Source organism: Neoarius graeffei, chromosome 17 (assembly GCF_027579695.1).
Source record: "Neoarius graeffei isolate fNeoGra1 chromosome 17, fNeoGra1.pri, whole genome shotgun sequence".
In the NCBI taxonomy this organism is placed as follows: domain Eukaryota; kingdom Metazoa; phylum Chordata; class Actinopteri; order Siluriformes; family Ariidae; genus Neoarius; species Neoarius graeffei.
The window spans coordinates 33,342,026-33,368,905 of NC_083585.1; the positions used below are offsets into that span (position 1 = coordinate 33,342,026).

General features: G+C 43.6%; 1 protein-coding gene across 2 annotated transcripts in view; it reads right to left on the reverse strand.

Annotated features, from left to right (window-relative positions):
• The window catches only part of akap1b (A kinase (PRKA) anchor protein 1b), a 43,959-nt gene extending 22,912 nt beyond the window's left edge, over positions 1-21,047 (reverse strand). The window contains exons 1-2 of one of the 2 annotated variants that reach the window (XM_060944043.1): positions 20,878-21,047; positions 4,933-6,572 (exon numbers count right to left, since the gene is read on the reverse strand). In XM_060944043.1, coding sequence (XP_060800026.1) covers positions 4,933-6,547 — 1,615 coding nt within the window. In that variant the 5' untranslated portion in view covers positions 6,548-6,572; positions 20,878-21,047. Of the gene's footprint in view, positions 1-4,932; positions 6,573-19,869; positions 20,465-20,877 lie in introns of those variants that run through there. The other variant, XM_060944044.1, reaches the window with a different exon arrangement.
• Between the last annotated feature and the right edge of the window lie 5,833 nt (positions 21,048-26,880).

The window sequence follows — 26,880 nt, forward strand, 5'->3', positions numbered from 1 at the left end:
ATCTAACTTTTACTCTTTACTGTTTTCACTACAATCCCTGCAGATTAAATAACATTCTTGGTTAACTTTACAGGCGGTTTTCAACAACACATTTTAAATTTTCATGTTAGTGATTAATCACAATTGAGTTGAAATAAGACTATTTTTATTCAACAAAGATGAGGCACAAACTGCAAAAACAATCTTGAAAATTGCAACAAAGGGGCAAAACAATACAGAGCTGCTCAGAGCTCAAACCAATAAAGTGCAGCTCAACACTGAGAAAGACATTTAGCCTAAATAAGAAAAGTGCTCATTCATTAAATTATTTTTAAAATAGATCTCCAAGCTATTAACCTGACTACTGAGAACCACTGGAACATTCACAATAGAGAGAGAGAGAGATTGAGAGAGATCTGCAAAACATAATTTCTCTCTTTGCACACTTTTGAACTGAGTGTTTTCTGGCTCTGCCTCTCAGATGTGTATAATTCCGGTATTGCCTTCTCTGTAAAATGTCTGCGACCAGGCAACTCATGTTTGGGATCGAGTGTGTTTAGTAATTTTTGGAAGCCTGGTTTTTCCACTATACTAACTGGGATCATGTCTTTGGCAATCAAGTTAGTGATTGCATCCGTTATAGCTCTCCATCTCTGACTCGTTTTCTCATATGGGGGGGCTTTGGAGAATGAGGCCGCTATGGTCATTTGTTTAGCTTGTGTGTGTGTGTGTGTGTGGGGGGGGGGGGGGGGGGGGGGGGTGTTTAGCTCGTGGGCAAGTAGTTCGGAGTTTAAGAGACTCTGCATACTGTACCGGGGAGTTTCAGGTGATGGAACATATTTGTCGTGCTGCTGCCTTTCGTGATGACAGGTTTTTTTGCACACTTTACAAACTGGCATTTGCTGTTCCACGTCCTCCTCGCGATATCCAAAAAAATGCCAGATGACTGCCCCCTTACTAGTTCTTTTAGGAACCAATTCGTCCGCTTCCATTTTTAATTTGTCGCTGAAATTGACAGAGCTTACACGGTAGCCTACGCAACACCAGCGATTGCACAAACTGAGTCAGCGCTGTAAACCGGAACCAGGAAATCTTCCCGCCGGCAGTGTTGCCAGATACTGCTGACGTTATCCAGCCCAAAATATGTTCAAAACCCGCTAAAACGCACTTAAAACCGCCCAATCTGGCAACACAACCGAAACTAGAAAATCTTCCCGGAAGTTCCTTTCAGCACCGAGATGCCAACCAATCCCGGGTGACATCTAGGTGCTGAAAGGAACTTCCGGGAAGATTTTCGACGTGCAGAATAATTCTGCACGTAACCTAGGTCTTAAAATTACCCAAATGAGATTTTAGACCAACAGTGCAAAATATCTCTGTATTTTAGACTTTTTTAGGCCTAAAATTGAAAATGTGTAATTTTAGACTTTTTTAGACTCCGCAGACACCCTGTAAAATGCAGTGTCATTCTGCGTTTGGTTCGTAAATCGATGGGAAATTCAGATTCCTTCACTGTTTGTTGGTCCAAGATTCTTCTCAACTTTGTTTAATAATTGTAAATCAAATTTTGTGCTGAAGTAAAGGGGAGTCCTAATACCTCTTTTGAATCATTCCATGCTAAAATCACCTTAAGTAAGCTCAAACTAAAGAGGTTTATTTGAGCTTGATGGTGCACAGGTTGCCCAAAATCAAGTCTCTCAGAGGCTGGAGTGGAGCCCAAATCTTATACGTAATGAAGAGGCCTAGCTGTATCTGTACAAATATTTGAATTGTGCCAGTTTGGTTGGTATAAACCTGTATTAAGTCCACTTTGATAAGTCGGTAACTGGGGGGGGGGGGGGGGGGGGGGGGGGGGGGGGGGGGGCAAAAGTGAAGAATATTTTTCAAGGAGAAAAAGTAGAGAATTTTTTTTCAGAACCCAGGGGGATCCTTGAATGTGGGATCACAGATTTAATCACCATCTCTTGCAACATACTGTGCAGTACAGCAAAAGTGCTGCATTAAGTGTTTCAACTTTTAGCAGTTAATCGAATAAAACAGAATGCCTTTAGGCTAGGTAAAAGATTAGAATCATGTAGCATACTTTCATGCTTGGCACTATAAATCATCCTAATGCAACATTTCCCATCTATGAGAAGAGACTACAGTGTTGAGTTTGGCGTGGCCAATCATCCTTTCTTGCAGCTGAATTATGAAGGACACAGCTCAACATGGCCGAATCGAAGGCATACAAAGGCGCCGCTGGCAGCCGCCATACTACTCATACCTGACCACGGAACACAGCTCAGATATTCAATTTAGGAGTAGCCAGTTAACCCAACCACATGTCTTTGGACTGTGGGGGAAACCGGACCACCCAGAGGAAACCCACACAGACATGGGGAGAACACATCTGATGTAAATGGTGATTTTCCTAGACATACGGAGGTAAAGTTTGGTGTTCCACAAGGTTCTGTCTTAGGTCCACTGCTTTTTTCTTTTTTATATATTACACACACACACACACACACACACACACACACACACACACACATTTAGTATTAGTTTCCACTGTTATGCTGATGACACACAGTTGTATGTTTCTGCAAAACCAGATGAGAGACACCAGCTTAACAGAATTGAGGAATGTGTAAAGGACATTAGACACTGGATGCTTATTAACATCCTTCTGCTTAACTCGGACAAGATAGAAGTACTTGTACGAGGACCACATGCAGCTAAAAGTAGGTTTTCTGATTACACAGTAACTCTGGATTGCCTTTCTGTTTCTTCATGTGCAGCAGTAAAAGACCTCGGGATGATCATTGACTCCAGTCTTTCATTCGAAACTCACATTGATAACGTTACCCGGATAGCTTTCTTTCATCTCAGAAATACTGCCAAGATAAGAAATTTAATGTCACTACATGACACAGAAAAACTAGTTCATGCTTTTGTTACCTCCAGGTTGGATTACTGGAATACCTTACTGTCTGGATGTTCCAATAAGTGCATAAACAAGCATTTTGAACTAACTGGAGCAGCAGCAAGAGTCCTTACTAGAAAATATGACCACATCACCCCCGTCTTATCCACAATGCATTGGCTCCCAATCAAATTACATATTGTTTATAAAATACCACTATTGACCTTTAAGGCACTGAATGGTCTCATGCCACAGTACCTGAGCGAACTTCTGGACCTTTATGACCTGCCACGCCTACTTAGATCAAAAGGTGCAGGCTATCTGCTGGTACCTTGTATAGTGAAGGCTACATCAGGGGGCAGAGCCTTTTCTTACAAAGCCCCACAGTTGTGGAACAGCCTTCCAAGTAGTGTTCAGGAATCAAACACAGTGTTTAAGTTGAGACTGAAAACATATCTGTTTAGTCAAGCCTTTTGTTAATAGTGCTTATGAGGTAAAGGAGTAGATCTGGAGGGTCCTCAGACAGTGTGTTTTGGTAAACTGGGATGTATGGATGCTGTCAGCACCCCCACTCGCTTGCTCACTCAAGTTTGTTGACAGCATAGTGGCTGCTGCCCATGTCCCAGGGTCCCTCATGCCTGTGTTACCTTCTGGCTCTCCCCTTTTAGTTATGCTGTCATAGTTAGCTTTGCTGGGAGTCCCTGATTGCACTCAGAGCAAAACGTATACTCTTATCATCAGGTGACATTGGGCATACCCAACAACCCAACCCCCGTCTGTCCCCCTGAGTTACATGTCAATCCTGAGACCGAGATCCTGACGACCTCTGCTCCTTGGACCTGCCTGACCCATCCTGATGCCCTACGTCTGGTTGGAGTCTCATTGCATTGCTCCTGTGGAGGACGGCTCCATATGGACAGCTGAAAGTCACACTTGGAAGATGCTCTGGACACTTACAGTAATGCTTTTATGGCTGAGGACTACAGTTGACTTGCTAACTTTAGGACTGCAATTATCATGAACAGTTTTGCACTCAAGTTGCCATTAATGAAGAGTTATAACATCAACAAAACTGACTTCATGTTAAAACTGTTAATGTTATAATCACGTTGTCTGTTGTCACCCAAATGAGAATGGGTTCCCTTTTGAGTCTGGTTCCTCTCGAGGTTTCTTCCTCATGTCGTCTGAGGGAGTTTTTCCCTTGCCACCGTCACCACAGGCTCGCTCATTGGGGGTAGATTAGGGATAAAATTAGCTCATGTTTTAAGGTCACTAAAATTCTGTAAAGCTGCATTGCAACAATGCCTATTGTTAAAAGCGCTATAAAAATAAACTTGACATGGGGAGAACATGCAAACTCCACACAGAAAGGCCCCCCGTCAGCCACTGGGCTTGAACCCAGAACCTTCTTGCTGTGAAGTGACCGTGTTAACCACAACACCACCATGCGCCCCAGTGGAGGCAGAAGGAGCCAGGCAATTTGAAATAGGACAAACGACTAGGTGCTTCAAGCATCAATGTGTTTAAATGCCAATTTGGTCACAGGAGCATCATAGAGCAACAGCAGCTGGAACAATACCAGAACACAATAAATCATACCTAATAGTCAGTCAAACAAGTGCTTCCTTTAAACCAGAAAGCACACTACCCAAGACGCCTTCATTCACACTTTAGCTGAATCCTGAGAATCCCAGAAACAGGATTGAGAGCATGAAGACACAGTAGATGGGGCACCAAACCTACATTCATTCACACCCAAGGGCAAATTTACTGCAGCCCATCCAACTACCGCAAGGTCTTTGGGAGGTTGGAAGAAACTGGAGAACCTGGAAGAAGCCCATGTAAACAAGAAAAGGCTACGTCATGCTTCCCACCCTATCCTAAAGGGGAAAAGGACTTAACTTGCCGGTGTGAGCAATAAACTTCAGAAGGAGCAAACATTTTAATAATGTCTATGCTATGCAGACTTTCTGGAGAGTTTTTTTTTGCTAATAAGTTATTAGGAGAGCCATAAAAGTATTCTTTATACATCAGAAATAATTCCTCACCTCCAGACTGATCAGCCTCTGCTTCACTGGTTCCATTCCCAAGAGCTTCCCCGTTCACCTGTGCTCGTTCAGAGGTAGCCGTTACGTGCTCTGTGCTCAGCACAGTCTCCTCCTGGACTGCTGAATCAGAGCTTTCCTGATGCCCATCACCTTTTCCCTCTGAAGTCAAGATCCCTGAAATCTGAATCAAGTCCTCTTTGCTGTCATGCACTGCTGATGACAAATCTGTACTGATGACAAGGTCCTCGTTGCTGATGCCATCCTCTGACTGGCAAGTGCTACACCCAGAATCCTCTGTTCCTATCACAGCCTCCTCTTTGGCCTGAACCTTGGGCAAGATCCGAGTCGATTCGAACTGTCCCTGATGGTCACCGAGAGCAAACCTGTCCTGCAGCTCAGACTTCTCCCAAACAGAGGGAGTGAGGCAGCCATTGATGACGTCCTTGGCAATCTGTGCTGCGTGCTGCTCTACATGATCCTGGTCGCCTTCAGAAGACGAACCCACCTGAGACACATGCTCATCGTCTTCCCTGACCATTTCCTTTCCGTTTAAAGTAGATGTGATGCTGTGAGCAGCCTCTGGACCCTCGCTGAGCTGAGATGTGGAGCTGCTGACTGCCATGACCTCCTGGGCAGCTGCTGAAATGACTTCGGTGATGAGACCAGTTGCAAGGCGTTGCAGCTCCTCCATGCTGTCGCTGCTCTCAACTGGACGGCTCAGGTCTCCGTTCTCGTGGTTCTGGACTTGTATGAAATCATTCAAGACAGGTGAACTGGTGGAAATTGGAAATGAGTTAGGAAGCAGTGGACTATCATGACCAAGTGACTGCTGTGATGCGTCTTGAGGACACTGATCCTCAGTTGTTGGTGAAACAGCTGCCAAGTCATCTTTTGTAGATAGACTGTCTTTTGCCAAGTCTGCTTGGAAGTTCTCAGCAAATGGCACAACCAATACATCATCAGCCACCTCTCCTTCAGGCTCTGGGCGCTCTGCTTTGGACAACTCCACAGCCTGACATATAAGTGGCGGCATTTCCTTAGTGTCATTCTCCTGTTTGACAAGTGTTTGATCCCAAGACTGGCTGACTGAGCCAGAAGTGTCCAGCTCTGCTTTAGCAGCCAACAGGCTTGACTCATTTTTTAGAACAACCGACTCCGGTCTCTCATATGGAGGACTCTCCTCAACGAGATTTGACGGCATTGAGGATAAGATGGGAGATGTTTCCACGACCACTTCAAGGCTGCTCTGTTTGGAGTCTGTAGTTGCAATGCTACAGGGAGGAGGCATGGCCAGCTTTTCCACTACCACTGGGGAGCTGACTGGTTCTTCTACAGAGGTGCTTGTTGCCATTGTGTGAATCTGTGCTACAGTTTCCTGCTCAACAGACACCGGTTCTTTGGCACTAGGTTTATCCAAGCAGGGTCTGCTATGTGGGGTCTCCACCATTCCATTAGTGCCCTGAGCAGGTGAAGCCAGCAGGCCCACAACTGGTTCCTCCTTGCGGTCATGGCTGGTGATCCGTGCTTTCTTGCGAGAAATGTACCACCACCAGCCTATGAGTGCAAGCACTCCAGGAAGCGTGTATGGGACAAAGGACCGAAACCTGAGTGGCATCTCCTGTGGTTCCTAAGTACTGCTCCTGAGAACAAAAGAAGACAGACTTAAGTTAGTGCTCAGCAGGTTGCTGCATAAATAAATTAGCATAACACTGTAGCATGCATTACTGTTATTAACACAAGATTTCATGTGCATGGCTGCTCAAAAACGTCACTTAATACTCATGAAAGCATAAACTGCAGCTCAACTACAACACCCAGTCCCATCATAAGAGAATAAGTTATGATTAAATTAAGAATCCATACCATATCCATGCAATTATCTAAATAGCTATTGCTAAAATGTTTTATCTGCATGCTTTGCTAAATGTATGCTGCTAAATAAACTGAAAGGCAGCTTAATAAATCAAAATTGTATCCTAAAGTCATGTATCCAAGTCACAATAAAATAACATTTGGAGATTGCCAATGAGACATCACATGAAAACCTGACAAAACTTGACTACAAAAGATATGAAGCACTGTGGAAACACTAAATCGCATAACAGACAAAATACATAAAATAGCATCTCTGTTCAAAGGGCCAATCTACACAGTACTAACAAAGCTCCTCCCCCAACTTTTCAGAAAAGCATCAAAATGGAGACGGTTCATGCCAGCCATCATGCCAACCGCCACCAGGAAGATTTGGGGAGGGTCCATGCTGAAGCAGTACTAGCAGGTTCCCTCGTCTATAATTTAACCTAGCAGGCTGATTGGACTCCATACTGTGCTCTCTGGCCAGCAGTCAGTCCATGTTAAAAAAGGATACCCAGGCATGCCTTTCCTTAACTGAGCCAGAGAAGGCCAACCTGTGATCAGAAAGGAATGCAGGACAGGGGGCAATGTGTCTCCTCTCTGTATGGCTTCCGGAGACACAGCACTACAAAAACAGACACTGTGTTTATACTGTACATTATAAACTTGGACTAGGATCCCAGACAGATTTGCTGAAATGGGGAGTGTTAATACCATGGCACAGGGAAGGACACATGCCATGTGTCATATCAGCACGAGTGTGAAAGCAGACGACAACATGCAAAACAAACTAATTTTTCATCAAGCTTAAACTGGCATCATTGAGCTTCTATAATTCAGACAGTTAATAAACGACCTCTAGAAATGGAGACAAATATTGAAATAGTTGCCAGCCTTTTGTGAGGCAAAGTTATGCTTATCAAAACAAGTCAAACTGAAAATGCCAGGTTCAAACCCCCTCATCCAAAATAAATAACCCCACCCTTCCTCTCACTGGTCAAAGATGACTGTACTGAGCTTATTTTTCACATTAGCTATGATTAAGAGAGCAGGAGGATGGTTGACCTTTTTAGAAGACACCCAAGGACATTTTACCAATCAAGCCAGGGTGTTTAGGAAATTAATTAACGAAGATCAACAAACTATGTCCAGAACATGTGCATGCAAATGACTTGATTGACAGCTTCTCAACCAGTCTGAGGTTAAGGCTACATCCACACGACAAAGATTTTTTTTTTTTAAATATCGCATCCACATGGGCAACGTATCAGTAAAATATCAGGTTCATATGGCAACACAACGCTTGCTGAAAACGATGCAATACACATGCCACACCTCTACGTGCGCTGTAAGACAGTCCCATCGGAGACACCAGAACAATAGAAGAAGTAGACGCATGCGCATAAACCCCTTCTTCTGTAGCATCAGCCACAAAGTTTTGATTATTAATCAGTAGCGTAAAACAAAAGACGCGGAAAGAGGAATGAATGGGGGTAGATGGAAGCCGGTACGCCAACATTCTGATATCCTCCAGAATTCTATAATGGTCCGGAATAAATTGAATGCTACACGTTGATGGATTACTTTGTTCTTCTACGCCCTTTTTGAGGAATGTATTGTCAGACTTAAACCAACATCTGAAGAGGTGAGATCGCTCCTTTTTTTTCCCCCATTTTTGCTGGCGGGATTGTTTTTGGAAAGGGCACAGGCGGTGCGCGGTCTGGTTATACTCCGTACTTCCGCAGTGTTTGGACTAAAGACTCTGCCCTAAGGACTATTCTTTCACTTTGCACCATTACACAATAAATATTCACAGTGAAAATATTTTGTAAGCGCGTTTCATGAAACAAGTTATAGGATTTGTTGACAACTCGCATCAAGTTCGTTACACTTCTACCCGGCGTGGAGCACTGACAGTCATGTGGTTGTGACGTCATCGTAAACAAATCCGTTCTACTCATCCAGACGACTTCGCAACGGGGCCATTGCCAGATTTTTCCACTCTGGAACCCGTTCTCAAAAGATTTCGTTTTGGGGCACCCAAAACGCCGGTGCCATGTGGACGCCAGGCCGAAACGATAAACAATTTTATCAGATTCACCTGAATCCGTTGCCGTGTGGACAGGGCCCAATTCACTGGGTCTATTGAATTTTGCATATAGCCATTGAGACGTTAACAAAGCAAAAGGGCAGCACTGGTTGGGTGGGGAGAAAGGTGGGCAATCACATCTGTCTGAGCATGTCCAACCATTTTCCTCATCTGGATTCAGATCTTCATAAAATAGTACATCAGGGTCAATCCTGCAGCAACGATTAGGCACTAAACAAGTCCTGGCTCACCAAAACAGAATCCAATTACGTTAAAATGTACTATAGGTCAGAGGTCATCAACTGGCAAACAGCAGCCCTAATCAAAACCGGCAAAGCATTTCAGCAGATGAATCAGAGTCCTTGGGAAATATACTATAGCAGAGCAGATAAACTTATACAGCCGTAGTTCAGCAACTAGTTTTCTATCCATGAACAAGCACAATTTTGCGAACAGATCATCTGTTGCTGCTCATCCATTCACATGCATTTATTGTGAATTATTTAGTTGAAGGCAGTCTATGAAAACTCTCTGGTCTGATTAGAGAACTGATATGACTTTTAAAAAAAAAAGTCAATAGTGTGCTTAAAGGGGAACTGAAGTCATTTTTAAACTTGCTTTAATTATTTCTTAATTAACATGTTATTCAATTACGTTTTCGGTTTTCTTAACCTTATATCATGACTCGTATTGGCATATTATATTACACTTATCGGCCTTCTCAGTTTTTAGCCACATTGTAGTTAGTTTGGTCCACGGCAGGCGTTGCTTATCCGCGCGATCTTCATGAGACTTCAAACGTGAAGTGTCAGTGCCGCCATATCATTCCAATTAATTTCGAGATTTGCCAGCTTCAGTGATGATTATTCCATACGACTTCGAACCAGCGTGGAGTAGAGAAGACTTGGAAAGACGACAGGATAAGGACGAGTTCGTCACGCTGGGGTTTACATCATTACTGTCGCACAATTAAAACGTGCCAAATCAGGTGGCTGGTGGGTTTTCAAAATAATAAATACATGCATGTATTTTTGTGATAAATCCATATTATACTGAGTGCATTTCCCACATAATCCTCACTAAGGTTTCGGACAGCACTACAAAATGATGTCCCCACTATATAGTGAGTAGGGAGTGATTTCAGACACGGGGAAAACTTCCGGCTTGATTACGTCAGCATTCAAAGAAGGGCGCACACGTCTTTTGACAACGCTGGCAGATGTTGGTCACTTATTTCCGCTGTACGTTTTACTTCCGTCCTACGATGTCTCGTACAGGTCTCAGCGAATCTCGTTTATGGCCATTGCTTTGACATATGGACGGATACATAGCGTATTTCAAACACTCATAACTTCCTATAGCAGTGACAAAACTCTCAGAAATGCATGCCTATATTTTATAAAATGAGATAAATAGAATTTATTTTTTAAAAATTGCCTTCAGTTCCCCTTTAAATACAAAACAGAAATTTGTCTTTTTTTGTCCCCATGTTTAAAAAAAAAAAAAGTCTCATCTGTTCAAGTCAAGTTTATTTCTGTAGCGCTTTTAACAAACATTGTCGCAAAGCAGCTTTACAGAATTTGAACGACTTAAAATATGAGCCAATTTTATCCCTATGTTTAGAGATCATGACAAAAAAAACTGCAAGATGACATAACTATAAAAACCAAAAGGGGGGTGGGGTGTTTCAACTTGTCTTATAGCCATAAACTAAACTTACTGTTAAAGAAGAAACCTTTGTCACATGCACACTTCAAGCACAGTGAAATTTATCCTCTGCATTTAACCCATCTGAAGCAGTGAACACACACGCACGCGCACACACACGCAGAGCAGTGGGCAGCCACACTAGAGCGCCCAGGGAGCAGTTAGGGGTTAAGTACCTTGTTCAAGGGCACCTCAGACCAAGGCCGCCCCACATCAACCTAACCTGCATGTCTTTGGACCGTGGGGGAAACCGGAGCACCTGGAGGAAACCCACGCAGACACGGGGAGAACATGCAAACTCCACACAGAAAGGCCCTCGCCGGCCGCTGGGTTCGAACCCGGACCTTCTTGCTGTGAGGCAACCGTGCTAACCACTACACCACTGTGCCGCCCCAAAGTGCATATCGCGGGTAAATTCAGGAGCAAGATCAATATAATTCTCCTATTTTATATTAAACTTTGGTCAAATATCTGTAACATCCTGCATTTTGTGCAATTTTTTTTACCTTGCACAATACCAGAAAAATTAAGTTGAAATGAAGCCATTTGAGGCGAATTGGTCCGCCTCTGAAAAAACTCGGCATTTGGATTTCCCGGCAAACATTGATTTTCATGACGTCACATGCGGGACGCCTCCCTCTGAATCCTACGTCAGCGCAGGTTTGTTTATGAGAAAACGACCTGGTGGTTTTCTGCAAATTTCTTCAATGTTATCACGTAATTGTTAAAATGGTTAACAGATGTATCGTAGGAGGGTGTAGCAACACCAATCTTGATGGGATTAGTACTCATCGTTTCCCAAAAGACCGGACAATGAGAGAGAAATGGGAGCGCTTGGTCTACACAGGCTGTGCACTGAAACCGTGCAAAGCTCACGCAGCCTGCTGGCGCTTCCGCAGGTGACGTCATGAATCTGGCTCCAGACTCCCTTTGTTATTTTATTTTTTTCTGCTGTAGACAGATGGCCTTGTGCAAAATTACCCTTCTGGACGAGTATGTAAAGGGACATACTTTCATATAAAAAAACAAACAAAATTGGTCCAGAATATGCACTTTAAACTAACTGAAAGGTAACCTTTCACCATTAGATCATGTTAACTGCTTATGCCAGGATTAGACTACAGAATATATTTCTCTCTTTCATAATGATCACTCTGAGATTACGTCATCACAGTGCCATAAACTCTTGCTGTTTATCAGAAGACTGGCAAGACAAGTTTGACCCAGAGCAATCTTCGTTCACATGCTGGCGTGTTGTTGGGGAAGAGGGTCAAGAATTCGTTGCTCATGGATATTAGGGAACATACTGGAGGAGTCATTGAACTCAGGGTGTTGTGTGATGTCCACACACTTGAACACCACATCGCTGTTCTTTGATTACGTCACACTACAAGGCCTGTTCATCTTCTCCAACGTTCATATTCGAGCCTGACGCTGGAAAATGTCATTCACAACAAAACTCTCAAAATCCGGCTGAATTTCTGTAGTCTGTTCCCAGCATTATTTGGACTTTTGCAAGTAAGGAATTTTACATAGCTGAACTTTAAAAGGTAGACTGCCTTTCAGATTTTTCAAGCATAGGTCTTAAAAAGACCCCCCCCGACACCCAGTTATTTTTGTTTCGTAGACCGAAAGCTACCAAATTCGAAATCACAGACTTCCAGTTTCATTAGTTTTTTCCCCCCTAATAAAACATCCATCCATTATCTGTTGCCGCTTATCCTGTTCCACAGGGTCGCAAGCAACCTCTGCGACCCCTAATAAAACAATTAATGAATTTAGAGCCACGTGGCCCTAAATTCCCTGCTATTTTTTTCCTGCTTCACTGTGACCCAATTCAAGATACTACGTCATGCATCACGTGGTGGGCTTTCCCCGTTCGCGGGGCACGGTGGTGTAGTGGTTAACACTGTCACCTCACAGCAAGAAGGTCCGGGTTCGAGCCCCGTGGCCGGCGAGGGCCTTTCTGTGTGGAGTTTGCATGTTCTCCCCGTGTCCGCGTGGGTTTCCTCCGGGTGCTCCGGTTTCCCCCACAGTCCAAAGACATGCAGGTTAGGTTAACTGGTGACTCTAAATTGAGCGTAGGTGTGAATGTGAGTGTGAATGGTTGTCTGTGTCTATGTGTCAGCCCTGTGATGACCTGGCGACTTGTCCAGGGTGTACCCCGCCTTTCACCCGTAGTCAGCTGGGATAGGCTCCAGCTTGCCTGCGACCCTGTAGAACAGGATAAGCGGCTACAGATAACGGATGGATGGAATAAATATGTACATCACAAAAATACATGCATTAATTTTTTTTCATGGCCCGGCTTCCATCAAATCGTGTGCTCTGATTGGCTTGCGAGCAGTCCAGAATCCTACAATCCAGACCCCGGTTACGGACCTTTGGCAACTCGCTTGTTCACAACAACAAACATGGTAGCAATTTGTCGTCAACATTTATTTTCGCATTTCTCAGTATAATAGCATAAATTTTACAGCATGGATAGCGATAATGACAGTTTTCACAGCGAAAGCGAGTTTTACTACCCTGATGGTTTCCCTTTCGGGCGCTCTCATTTTCTATTAGAATTTGGTAAAGAAAAAAAAAAAAGTGTCCATTTCAGGTGGAGTTTCACTGACTAGCTAGCTTAACGTTAAACCACCATGATGGCACAGCATGAACTACTTCGTCGCACCATTATTTATGTCATTACTGTCACACAATTAAAACGTGCCAGATCAGTCAGCTGGTGGGTTTTCAAAAAAATATATCATTTACCAGCTTAAGGTCGGTCCGTATCGTGAAATACCGAGTTTTTGTAGGCTGCGATGTAGTTTGTTTTCGGCAAACATGTAAAACGAAACGAATATTTATTCCTTTCAGAAAACTGAAACATGGGTTCATGGGTGCATGCATTCTCCAGAAGAACCGCCTCTTTCTATTCTATCATCAACTGATTGTGTTCAAATAATGTTGCTGAGAAATCGTCGAACTTGAGTTTATACAGTCTATGGACGTGACGTGACCCTAGTGATTACTGATCGGCTGTCTCGGTGTCACCTGTGAAAAAAACAATCATGTTTTATAAAAGAAAAGAAAAAACATCCACTTTCAAAGCTGCTTCATAGTAACAGTCAGTACGTTTACATGCACATCCAAATCGAGCTGCTGTCGGTAATCGAGCAAAGGGTTCCAGCAGGGGTGCCAGAGAAATCCAATCCTACATGCACACAAGGAAATCGAGCTATTGTGTGAGGTACATTGTGCACCCGAGCCACAGGTGGCGCTACACGCCCCATCGTGTTGGTACACTTCCGGTTGTCGTCACGAAGAAGAGCTATTCAAGAGTGTAAACAAAGTTATCAGTTCCGTGTTCTCCATTGCGCGTTTTTCTCCCGTCCATGAATTTTAATATATTCAACTCCTTAAGCTGAATGAGCATGAACTCTGTCTCCTCATTGCTCCAGAAGTGCACATTTCTGCTCGCCATTTTCTCTTCATTTGTTCCTCCTGACCTCTTCTGCTGCTCGCTACTACTGTTGTCATGCCGACCGAGGCTGTCGTGTTTCCCGCTTGTGGTCTCGTCACCCCCGGAAGGGGCAGTGCTGAAGCAAGTAGCTCGAAAGGGTTTACATGCACTAAGTAGCTCGGCAAAAATCGCATAATCTAGGTTGTGTAGCTCGATTACGAGAAATCAAGTTCGATTCAATTTCAGCCTAGCTAAGGTGTTTCCATGGCATTTAGAACTTCGATTTCAGTCGAGCAACGGCAGAAATTCGATTTTCTCTATGTGCATGTAAAAGCACTCAATGACCTTGATAGAAATGTAGTGGAGTGAAAAGTACGATATTTGTCTTTCAAATGTAGTGAAGTTAAAGTCATAAGTTTCCAAAAAAAAAAAAACAACTCAAGTAGAGATACTCAAAAAGTGTACTTAAAGTGCATATTCTGGACCAATTTCATTTTTTTTTTATATGAAAGCATGTCCCTTTACGCACTCATCCAGAAGGGTAATTTTGCACAAGGCCATCTGTCTACAGCAGAAAAAAAAAATAAAATAAAACGCGTCTGGAAAAATCCCAAGGGAGTCTGGAGCCAGATTCGTGACGTCACCTGCGGAAGCGCCAGCAGGCTGCGCGAGCTTTGCACGGTTTCAGTGCACAGCCTGTGTAGACCAAGCGCTCCCATTTCTCTCTCATTGTCCGGTCTTTTGGGAAACGATGAGTACTAATCCCATCAAGATTGGTGTTGCTACACCCTCCTACGATACATCTGTTAACCATTTTAATAATTACGTGATAACATTGAAGAAATTTGCAGAAAACCACCAGGTCGTTTTCTCAAACAAACCAGCGCTGACGTAGGATTCAGAGGGAGGCGTCCCACACGCAACGTCACCAAAGTCAAATCAATGTTTGCTGGGAAATCCAAACGCAAAGTTTTTTCAGAGGCGGACGAATTTGCCTCAAATGGCTTGATTTCAACTGAATTTTTCTGGTATTGCGCAAGGTAAAAAAATTGCAGAGAATGCAGAATGTTACAGATATTTGACCAAAGTTGAATATAAAATAGGAGAATTACATTGATCTTGCTCCTGAATTTACCCGTGATATGCACTTGAAGTAAATAAAGTGCATATGGTGAGGGCGGCACGGTGGTGTAGTGGTAGAGCTGGGCAATATGGCCTAAAAAAAAAAAAACTTCGAATTTTTCACAAAAAAATCCGATTTTCATCGATCCTCCCCCACACACACTGAAATTGCTTTCCACCGCGCCCCATTCTGATCATAAGGCACACAATTCGAAAATGTGTCAGGGACAGTTGCTTGCTTTACTTTGGATGGTGCGCTCGTGCTGCAGCTGTTTTCATTCCGCTGGGAGCAGCACTTCTCCTGCTCCGCTGCATGCTTCTGTTTAAGGTGTTGGAATAAATTCATCATGCTGCTTCCTTCGGAAGCAACCGTTTTCAAAAACACACCTTACAACGAGGACTTGTTTGGTCTGCGTCCGATGCCGCAAAACCAAACCAATTCCAGATCACGGAGGAAGTTACTCCTTTCTTGGGCACAAGTTGCGGCTTTCCCGACAATCGCTACCATGTTGTTTGTGTGTGTCTATGACAAGCGTGCGGGAGGAGGGCTATAGTGTCAGTGCCCGATCCGTCCCTGCTGCCCGATCTGTTCTGCACATGCACAGAGGGGAGCGTCGGTGGCGGAAGTTACAACTGAGAGAAAACCGATTTTCATAAAAACACATCGTCCTTAACTGTAAATTCGAATTAATCGATAAAATTGATTTATCACCCAGCTCTATGTAGTGGTTAGCACGGTCGCCTCACAGCAAGAAGGTTCTCAGAAGAAGAAACCTTTATTCGTCACATGCACACTTCAAGCACAGTGAAATTCATCCTCTGCATTTAACCCATCTGAAGCAGTGAACACATGCACACACTCGGCGCAGTGGGCAGCCACACCAAAGCGCCCAGGTACCTTGCTCAAGGGCACCTCAGCCCAAGGCCGCCCCACGTCAACCTAACTACATGTTTTTGGATTGTGGGGGAAACCGGAGCACCCGGAGGAAACCCACGCAGACACGCGGAGAACATGCAAACTCCACACAGAAAGGCCCTCGTCAGCCGCTGGGTTCGATCCTGGAAGCTTCTTGCTGTGAGGCGACCGTGCTGCCCAAGAATCTGGGTTCTAACCCAGCAGCCGGCGAGGGCCTTTCTGTGTAGAGTTTGCATGTTCTCTTTGTGGGTTTCCTCCACAATCCAAAGACATGCAGTTAGGTGAACTTGCTGAGGTGCCCCTGATTGCTGCCCGGGTGCTGTAGTGTGGCTGCCCACTGCTCTGGGTGTGTGTTCGCTGCTTCAGATGGGTTAGACTACTGTTCAAAAGTTTGGGGTCACCCAGACAATTTTGTGTTTTCCATGAAAAGTCACACTTTTGGGCGGCACGGTGGTGTAGTGGTTAGCGATGTCGCCTCACAGCAAGAAGGTCCGGGTTTGAGCCCCGTGGCCGGCGAGGGCCTTTCTGTGCGGAGTTTGCATGTTCTCCCCGTGTCTGCGTGGGTTTCCTCCGGGTGCTCCGCACTGTAAAATATAATAAGTTGACTTTACTTAAAAAAAATATGCAAAGTCGTTGCCTCAAAAAAAGTCATTTATGTTGATTTAGATAAATTAGATTGGGTTAACTTATTTTTTGTGAGTTTGCAGTACTCAAATTAACTTAGATTAGTTTGATTACATTAACTTATTTATTTTGAGTTTGCAGTACTCACAAACTTATATTAATTTGATTACATTAACTTATTTATTGTGAGTTTGCAGTACTCATCTTATATAATTTTGATTACATTAACTTATTTATTTTAAGTTTACAGTACAAGTTAATGTAATCAAAATTATATAAGATGAGTACTGCAAACTCACAATAAATAAGTTAATGTAATCAAATTAATATAAGTTTATGTGAGTACTGCAAACTCAAAATAAATAAGTTAATGTAATCAAACTAATCTAAGTTAATTTGAGTACTGCAAACTCACAAAAAATAAGTTAACCCAATCTAATTTATCTAAATCAACATAAATGACTTTTTTTGAGGCAACGACTTTGCATATTTTTTTTTAAGTAAAGTCAACTTATTATATTTTACAGTGCGGTTTCCCCCACAGTCCAAAGACATGCAGGTTAGGTTAACTGGTGACTCTAAATTGACCGTAGGTGTGAATGTGAGTGTGAATGGTTGTCTGTGTCTATGTGTCAGCCCTGCGATGACCTGGCGACTTGTCCAGGGTGTACCCCGCCTTTCGCCCGTAGTCAGCTGGGATAGGCTCCAGCTTGCCTGCGACCCTGTAGAACAGGATAAAGCGGCTAGAGATAATGAGATGAGACGAGTTGTAAAATGAATAGAAAATATAGTCAAGACATTTTTCTGGCCATTTTGAGCATTTAATCGACCCCACAAATGTGATGCTCCAGAAACTCAATCTGCTCAAAGGAAGGTCAGTTTTATAGCTTCTCTAAAGAGCTCAACTGTTTTCAGCTGTGCTAACATGATTGTACAAGGGTTTTCTAATCATCCATTAGCCTTCTGAGGCAATGAGCAAACACATTGTACCATTAGAACACTGGAGTGAGAGTTGCTGGAAATGGGCCTCTATGGACCCTTTTCACGTGACGTCACGACAAACGCGGCCGCCATTTTGGACATGTACTACCAGTAGTTTACCACAGCCAGCATTGAGGAACGGCAGCAAAGAAAGTGTTTATTTTCAGCAAGACTTCCATCATGCCACTATATTGTTGTGCAACTGGATGTAGTAACCATCAACAAACAAGGCAAGGGTTATCATTTTATCGGATCCCGATGGAGAAGATGGATAGCGGCCATTAACAGATTGGCAGCCCTCGGCATACCAACGCTTGTGCAGTGACCACTTTGTTGGAGGTAAGACGAATAAAATTAGCCAGAAAAGGCATTACATTGCTGTTAACATTCTGTGGCGGCGAGTGTGTAACCAAATAGGTTAAAATAACCCATTGTAACCTCTTTGTTCTTCTGTAGTAGCTATTGTTGACTAGCTAATGTCAACAACATAGTAGCTGGTATGTTACTGTAGCAATGTTTACGTTCAGTCATTTGGATGACTGTTAAAACCTTTCAGTCTCAAGTTTTTCCTTTACTGGATTTACTAGTTTACTGTAATTATGATCCGGCAGCTATTTACACCGGATCCAGTGTAAATAGCTGCCGGAGCCAACGTCCGAGAATTAAGCAGCGCGGTCTGGCTTGCTCGCCCTCAAATTAAGCAGCGCGCTCCGGCTTGGTCCCGGAGTGCTCCGGAGCTCGCTCGCCCTCAAATTAAGCAGCGCGCTCCGGCTTGCTCTGGAGCAAGCCGGAGCGCGCTGCTTAATTTGAGGGCGAGCAAGCCAGACCGCGCTGCTTAATTTGAGGGCGAGCAAGCCAGACCGCACTGCTTAATTTGAGGGCGAGCAAGCCAGACCGCACTGCTTAATTTGAGGGCGAGCAAGCCGGAGCGCGCTCCGGAACCTCGGCCGGAGCACTCCTGGAGCAAGCCGGAGCGCGCTCCAGAACCTCGGACGTTGGCGTGTATGTGTATGGCGATGGGTTTTTAACGACATAGGTATACAGATCATGTGGGCCGAAGTCAGGTAAAGACGAGGGCTTCGTGTACTTCCGTACGTCAGTGAACAATCCTGGTGGAAGCAGGTAAACGTCGTTCTCTAAGCCTGCTAACCTCAATTTTTGCAAATACCTCTCCCTCTGCTCGCCCTGTAAATGCCCTACGTCGCTGGATAGCGAAGGTGTTTTCTGCATCTCGCTCCTTTTTCTTTTATGTTTTTCGTTTGTCGCCTTCCTCGCATTCAAACTGATCCGAGCCGAAGTCCACTACATGTCCAAAATGGCGGTCGCGTTTACGAAGGTCACGTGACTGAAAAGGGTCTATATACCTATGGAGATATTGCACCAAAAACCAGACATTTGCAGCTAGAATAGTCATTTACCACATTATAGAGTGGATTTCTGATTAGTTTAAAGTGATCTTCATTGAAAAGAACAGTGCTTTTCTTTCAAAAATAAGGACATTTCAGAGTGACCCCAAACTTTTGAACGGTAGTGTAAATGCAGAGGATGAATTTCACTGTGCTTGAGACAAATAAAGGCAGGGTTTGTAATAGTTCTGATTCTATAGAATCACTGCAGCTGTTTGGATGGTGAAAGGGTGACAGTGTAAACACTCAGGAGAAAAATTCGCCAGAAACAGGTGAGACTCTCAACACCTGAACTGGCCAGCTGCGCATGCGCGCGCATGCGCACTTACTGTAAGATATCTATTCATAATTTTGGCAGCTCGCGCTCGGTTCACCTTGGCCGAGGTTAAATAAACGCACAGGCGGCGGAGGGGAACATGGAGCCCGCTGGGGCTTTACAGCGGCCTGCACACACCGAGGCAGGCACCGCGCCGCCGCACGACCTTGGCGACAGATAACCGTTACCACCGGGGTCACTGTATATGTCTATAACGCGTTATAACGCTGCTCACTGTGCACACTGTGGCGTGCAGTGAGATTATCACACAGCCCGCATGCCGAGTCTGAGGTAATGTTAATAACATGCGCACACAAACACTAGCGGCTGAGCTAGAAAAAACACACATTCACACGGATTATGTTCACTACTTGCTTTCCAAGACGATTAATAGTTCACCTAGATATGTTTCTAAGCCTTTGAAATAACCAAACACTCAAAGTAATACAAAGTGGGTGTGTGAAAACTTACCAGATATAACCCAGTCAGTCAGTCAGTCATGTGGCGCCTGGTGTAGCAGCGTACTGGGACTCCATACACGCACTAACACACTAGCCGTCTCATGCTAACACTCTTAAAAATTGTACTTTCAAAAAAAGAAAAATTTTAACACTAGATAGCGGACACGAAATCTGCGGTTTGACTGTCAAAGCGCAGAGTTAAATACATGCGGCTAAGCTAACCTGATTTGACCTAGTGCAGGTTTATTGGAGTAGACCAGGCCAAAGGCACTGCGCGAGTGAACGCTGCACGGCAGCCAAGCAGCCGCCTACCTGCCCACTACCACTCACCCAAGTGTCCTGACTTTCAGTTAGCCATCATAGCCTCTGGAGAACATTCGTGGCGTCAGGTTAATTCTAGACGAGTTCCTAAAGTGTAAATAAACCCAGCCTTTCTGTAAAATGCTCAGTTGTTAGAAGATCGTCGAGATTTGCAGCATTACAAAAGGTTTGCTCTGATCGTGCAGCGTTCCCAGGCGCAGCTGCAAAGTGTCTTTTTGAATTACAGCTTCATGGAACACGAGCTGGAGACATGTCGATAGCACCATGTTCTTAAAATTTGATAGAAAAAATAAACAGTCGCTGTCTCGAATATCACCTTTGTATTATTATTATTATTATTAAACTCTAAGACTAGCTGGCTAGTTATCCAAATTTGATTTTTTTTTTTTTTATTGTGGCACCTAAAACTAATCAAGGCTCAGAGGGGGGAAATAAAATTCCTTTAGAAAGCCATACTTATTTAGTGCACATAAACGCAGTATTGTGAATGTTCCTGATGAGTCTAAAATAGCAGATGAAAGAAAGAAAGAAAGCCATGAATATGGTTAATGCTACATTCCGGACATAGCCACACTGCTAGCTAAATAGAGGACAACACTGAGACACTATCAGAACCTAGCTAGCAGGTTACCTAGCCAGCTAACAGTCCCATGTTCCGAATGAGGGAACAAACACTCGGTCCAACACAAAACCTCACCGTGTCTGTGTGTCCTTCCCACCGCCACTGTGGACCGCACAGCCGTGATAAAGCTCAGCAACTAATCCTCTACTCCAGGACCCAACACCATCCAAACGCGTCTCTGCTCGAGGTCTCTTTCTCTCCTCCCCACGTGTTGACCGACAGAAAGCACGCTAAACAGAGCCGGATCAGCTGTTCAAATCTCGCGATAACCGCGCTTTTCCCTGCGACTCGGAAGATCTCGCGTTATTTAGTTCCTAACTTCACGTCAAAGCTGCTCATAATAATAATATCTATAACAAGGACAATAATATCAATAAAGATGATACATTCTTCCTTTTCTTCTTACTCTTATTTATTATTAGTAGTAGGAACATTCATGAGAGTGTAGTGAAGATGCAAGGAGTAAAGTAAGTTGGTGAATTCAAGTACCTGGGGTCAACTGTGCAGGAATAGAATAGAGTGCCTTTATTGTCACTATGCACATGTACAATGAGATTAAAGCATCTCCAATAACAGTGCAAACAGCGCGGAGAGAGAGAGGAAGGGGGGCAGGAAAAAAAGGGGGGGTGTAAGGTGCACAGTCTGAGGTGTATGTGTTGTGTTACACATTATGGAGTGAGGTCTCATTCTCATTATCTCAAGCCGCTTTATCCTGTTCTACAGGGTCGCAGGCAAGCTGGAGCCTATCCCAGCTGACTACGGGCGAAAGGCGGGGTACACCCTGGACAAGTCGCCAGGTCATCACAGGGCTGACGCATAGACAACCATTCACACTCACATTCACACCTACGGTCAATTTAGAGTCACCAGTTAACCTAACCTGCATGTCTTTGGACTGTGGGGGAAACCGGAGCACCCGGAGGAAACCCACGCAGACACGGGGAGAACATGCAAACTCCACACAGAAAGGCCCTCGCCGGCCACGGGGCTCGAACCCGGACCTTCTTGCTGTGAGGTGACAGCGCTAACCACTACACCACCGTGCCGCCCCATGGAGTGAGGTATTGCACATATAAAGTATTGCACAGAGACAGTCACATTGTAAGATAAAATATTACACTTTTTTTTGTATTGCAAGGTAAGGTAAGGTAAGGTGCACAGACTTGGTGTATGTGTTGTGTGTAAGGTGCACACAACACATACATAAGAGAGTGCAGGCAGGGTGGAGCAGGATTTCAGGAGTCATTTGTGATAGGAAAGTCCCAGCAAAAGTGAAAGGTCAGATGTACAGTGGTGCTTGAAAGTTTGTGAACCCTTTAGAATTTTCTATATTTCTGCATAAATATGAGCTAAAACATCATCAGATTTTCACACAAGTCCTAAAAGTAGATAAAGAGAACCCAGTTAAACAAATGAGACAAAAATATTACACTGGGTCATTTATTTATTGAGGAAAATGATCCACTATTACATATCTGTGAGTGGCAAAAGTATGTGAACCTTTGCTTTCAGTATCTGGTGTGACCCCCTTGTGCAGCAATAACTGCAACTAAACGTTTGCGGTAACTGTTGATCAGTCCTGCACACCAGCTTGGAGGAATTTTAGCCCATTCCTCCGTACAGAACAGCTTCAACTCTGGGATGTTGGTGGGTTTCCTCACATGAACTGCTCGCTTCAGGTCCTTCCACAACATTTCGATTGGATTAAGGTCAGGACTTTGACTTGGCCATTCCAAAACATTAACTTTATTCTTCTTTAACCATTCTTTGGTAGAACAACTTGTGTGCTTAGGGCCGTTGTCTTGCTGCATGACCCACCTTCTCTTGAGATTCAGTTCATGGACAGACGTCCTGACATTTTCCTTTAGAATTCGCTGGTATAATTCAGAATTCAATGTTCCATCAACAATGGCAAGCTGTCCTGGCCCAGATGCAGCAAAACGGGCCCAAACCATGATACTACCACCACCATGTTTTACAGATGGGATAAGGTTCTTATGCTGGAATGCAGTGTTTTCCTTTCTCCAAAAATAACACTTCTCATTTAAACCAAAAAGTTCTATTTTGGTCTCATCCGTCCACAAACCATTTTTCCAATAACCTTCTGGCTTGTCCACGTGATCTTTAGCAAACTGCAGACAAGCAGCAATGTTCTTTTTGGAGAGCAGTGGCTTTCTCCTTGCAGCCCTGCCATGCACACCATTGTTGTTCAGTGTTCTCCTGATGGTGGACTTATGAACATTAACATTAGCCAATGTGAGAGAGGCCTTCAGTTGCTTAGAAGTTACCCTGGGATCCTTTGTGACCTCACCGGCCTATTATACGCCTTGCTCTTGGAGTGATCTTTGTTGGTCGACCACTCCTGGGGAGAGGAACAATGGTCTTGAATTTCCTCCATTTGTACACAGTCTGTCTGACTGTGGATTGGTGGAGTCCAAACTCTTTAGAGATAGTTTTGTAACCTTTTCCAGCCTGATGAGCATCAACAATGCTTTTTCTGAGGTCCTCAGAAATCTCCTTTGTTCGTGCCATGATACACTTCCACAAACATGTGTTGTGAAGATCAGACTTTGATAGATCCCTGTTCTTTAAATAAAACAGGGTGCCCACTCACACCTGATTGTCATCCCACTGACTGAAAACACCTGACTCTAATTTCACCTTCAAATTAACTGCTAATCCTAGAGGTTCACATACTTTTGCCACACAGATATGTAATATTGGATCATTTTCCTCAATAAATAAATGACCAAGTACAATATTTTTGTCTCATTTGTTTAACTTGGTTCTCTTTATCTACTTTTAGGACTTGTGTGAAAATCTGATGATGTTTTAAGTCATATTTATGGAGAAATATAGAAAATTCTAAAGGGTTCACAAACTTTCAAGCACCACTGTATAAGACCAGCTGTGATGTATGGATTGGAGACAGTACCCTTGAAGTGCATATTCTGGACCAATTTCATGTGGTTTTTTTTTTATATATGAAAGCATGTCCCTTTACACACTCATCCAGAAGGGTAATTTTGCACAAGGCCATCTGTCTACAGCAGAAAAAAATAAAATAACAAAACGCGTCTGGAAAAATCCCAAGGGAGTCTGGAGCCAGATTCGTGACGTCACCTGCGGAAGCGCCAGCAGGCTGTGAGAGCTTTGCACGGTTTCAGTGCACAGCCTGTGTAGACCAAGTTTAGCAGCTAGCGATTTTGCATTGAAATATGGAATTGTCATCTGAGCGCAATGTTACTTCACCTTTGGATGAAGAATATAATGAGATGTCAGAATTATTTCTTACCCTGGCAACAGTCAACTTGCGAATCGACGATTTTCTTGGTCTTTTTCTCAGCTCTGCTTTGGTCCTCGGCTTCCGGGTGCCTCGCACGAAGCGTTCCCATTTCTCTCTCATTGTCCGGTCTTTTGGGAAACGATGAGTACTAATCCCATCAGGATTGGTGTTGCTACACCCTCCTATGATACATCTGTTAACCATTTTAATAATTACGTGATAACGTTGAAGAAATTTGTAGAAAACCACCAGGTCGTTTTCTCATAAACAAATCCAAATGCTGGGTTTTTTCAGAGGCGGACCAATTCGCCTCAAATGGCTTGATTTCAACTGAATTTTTCTGGTATTGCGCAAGGTAAAAAAAATTGCACAAAATGCAAAATATGACAGATATTTGACCAAAGTTTAATATAAAATAGAAGAATTACATTGATCTTGTGGGGCGGCACGGTGGTGTAGTGGTTAGCGCTGCCTCCTCACAGCAAGAAGGTCTGGGTTCGAGCCCCGTGGCCGACGAGGGCCTTTCTGTGCGGAGTTTGCATGTTCTCCCCGTGTCCGCGTGGGTTTCCCTCACAGTCCAAAGACATGCAGGTTAGGTTAACTGGTGACTCTAAATTGACCGTAGGTGTGAATGTGAGTGTGAATGGTTGTCTGTGTCTATGTGTCAGCCCTGTGATGACCTGGCGACTTGTCCAGGGTGTACCCCGCCTTTCACCCGTAGTCAGCTGGGATAGGCTCCAGCTTGCCTGCGACCCTGTAGGACAGGATAAAGCGGCTAGAGATAATGAGATGAGATGAGACATTGATCTTGCTCCTGAATTTACCCGTGATATGCACTTTAACGAAGAGACAGGAGGCAAAGTTGGAGGTGGCGGAGTTGAGGATGTTAAGGTTTGCGATGGGAGTGATGAGGTTGGACAGGATAAGGAACGAGCACATCAGAGGGACAGCACATGTGGAGAGCTTGGGAATTAAGCTAAGAGAGATGAGACTGAGATGGTACGGGCACATCCTGAGAAGAGATGCAGAGCATGTTGGAAGGAGAATGTTGAGGATGGAGCTGCCAGGCAAACGAAAACAAGGAAGGCCAAAGTGGAGCTACATGAAAGTGGCAGGTGTGATAGAGAAGGATGTGGAAGACAGGGAGCAATGGAGATGAAAGATCCGCTGTGGTGACCCCTAATTGGGAGCAGCCAAAATAATAATAATATTAGTAGTAGTAGTAGTATTCATTCGTTTTCAGTAACCACTTTATCTCCGTCAGGGTCATAGTGGATCTGGAGCCTCTCTGGAACACTGTGCAAAGCAGAAACACATCGAGTAGGAAGCCAGTCCATCACACACTCCTTCACAATTCTGGACAATTTAGCCACCAGTGGACATGCTTCAGGAAGCTGGAAGAGAACGAGGTCGAAACACGGAATTGGAGCTGTAAGGCAGTAACAGTAGCTGCTACACCAGCATGCTATCCTATTATTATTATTAACTGGTAAACATCAGTTGATTTAAAAACATGAAATTCTATTTGAAAATTACATTAAAGTGGCATTCCACCATTGGATGTATTTTTTTTGGCATAAAATACAATATATTTTATGACAACATGACTAGACAGAGAAATCTTTTCGCTTCAAAATGATATATCAAACATAATTTTTTGACAACGACAAGTATATTAATTTTGTGACCAAAGTCACCTACCCTTTTAATTTCCGCGTGGTAGTGAAACGTTATGTCATCGGCAGGTTCCCCTTCTTGTGTACCACGTCACGTGTGACGTGCCACAGATTATCAGCAATGGTGGATAGAACGCGATTGTCAGCTTCGGAAAAGAAGCGAAGGAAAATAGCAAGTGATGCCCAAAGGAGATGGTCGATGGTGAATATCGGCACAGCAATCGACAAGTGGAAATCGCGTTCTATCCGCCATTGCTGATAATCTGTGCCACGTCACATGTGACGTGGTACACAAGAAGGGGAACCTGCCGATGACATCACGTTTCACTACCGCGCGGAAATTAAAAGGGTAGGTGACTTTGGTCGCAAAATTAATATACTTGTCGTTGTCAAAAAATTATGTTTGATATATCATTTTGAAGCTAAAAGATTTCTCTGTCTAGTCAAGTTGTCATAAAATATATTGTATTTTATGCCAAAAAAATACATCCAATGGTGGAATGGCACTTTAAGGTTTTTTGCCCCAACTATCAGTATTGCTCAAGTTCCTTAAGGAAGAGCAAATACATTTGTCAAGTTTGATATATGTAGGCTATGTGAAATTTAGCACCAGACAAGATAATCTTTTAATGAGAACAACTGGTTTGAATGGAAAATTTTATATATACACAGTGGTGCTTGAAAGTTTGTGAACCCTTTAGAATTGTCTATATTTCTGCATAAATATGACCTAAAACATCATCAGATTTTCATACAAGTCCTAAAAGTAGATAAAGAGAACCCAGTTAAACAAATAAGACAAATATATTATACTTGGTCATTTATTTATTGAGGAAAATGACCCAATATTACATATCTGTAAGGTGGCAAAAGTATGGGAACCTCTAGGATTAGCAGTTAATTTGAAGGTGAAATTAGAGTCAGGTGTTTGCAATCAATGGGATGACAATCAGGTGTGAATGGGCACCCTGTTTTATTTAAAGAACAGGGATCTATCAAAGTCTGAGCTTCACAACACATGTTTGTGGAAGTGTATCATGACACAAACAAAGGAGATTTCTGAGGACCTCAGAAAAAGTGTTGTTGATGCTCATCAGGCTGGAAAAGGTTATAAAA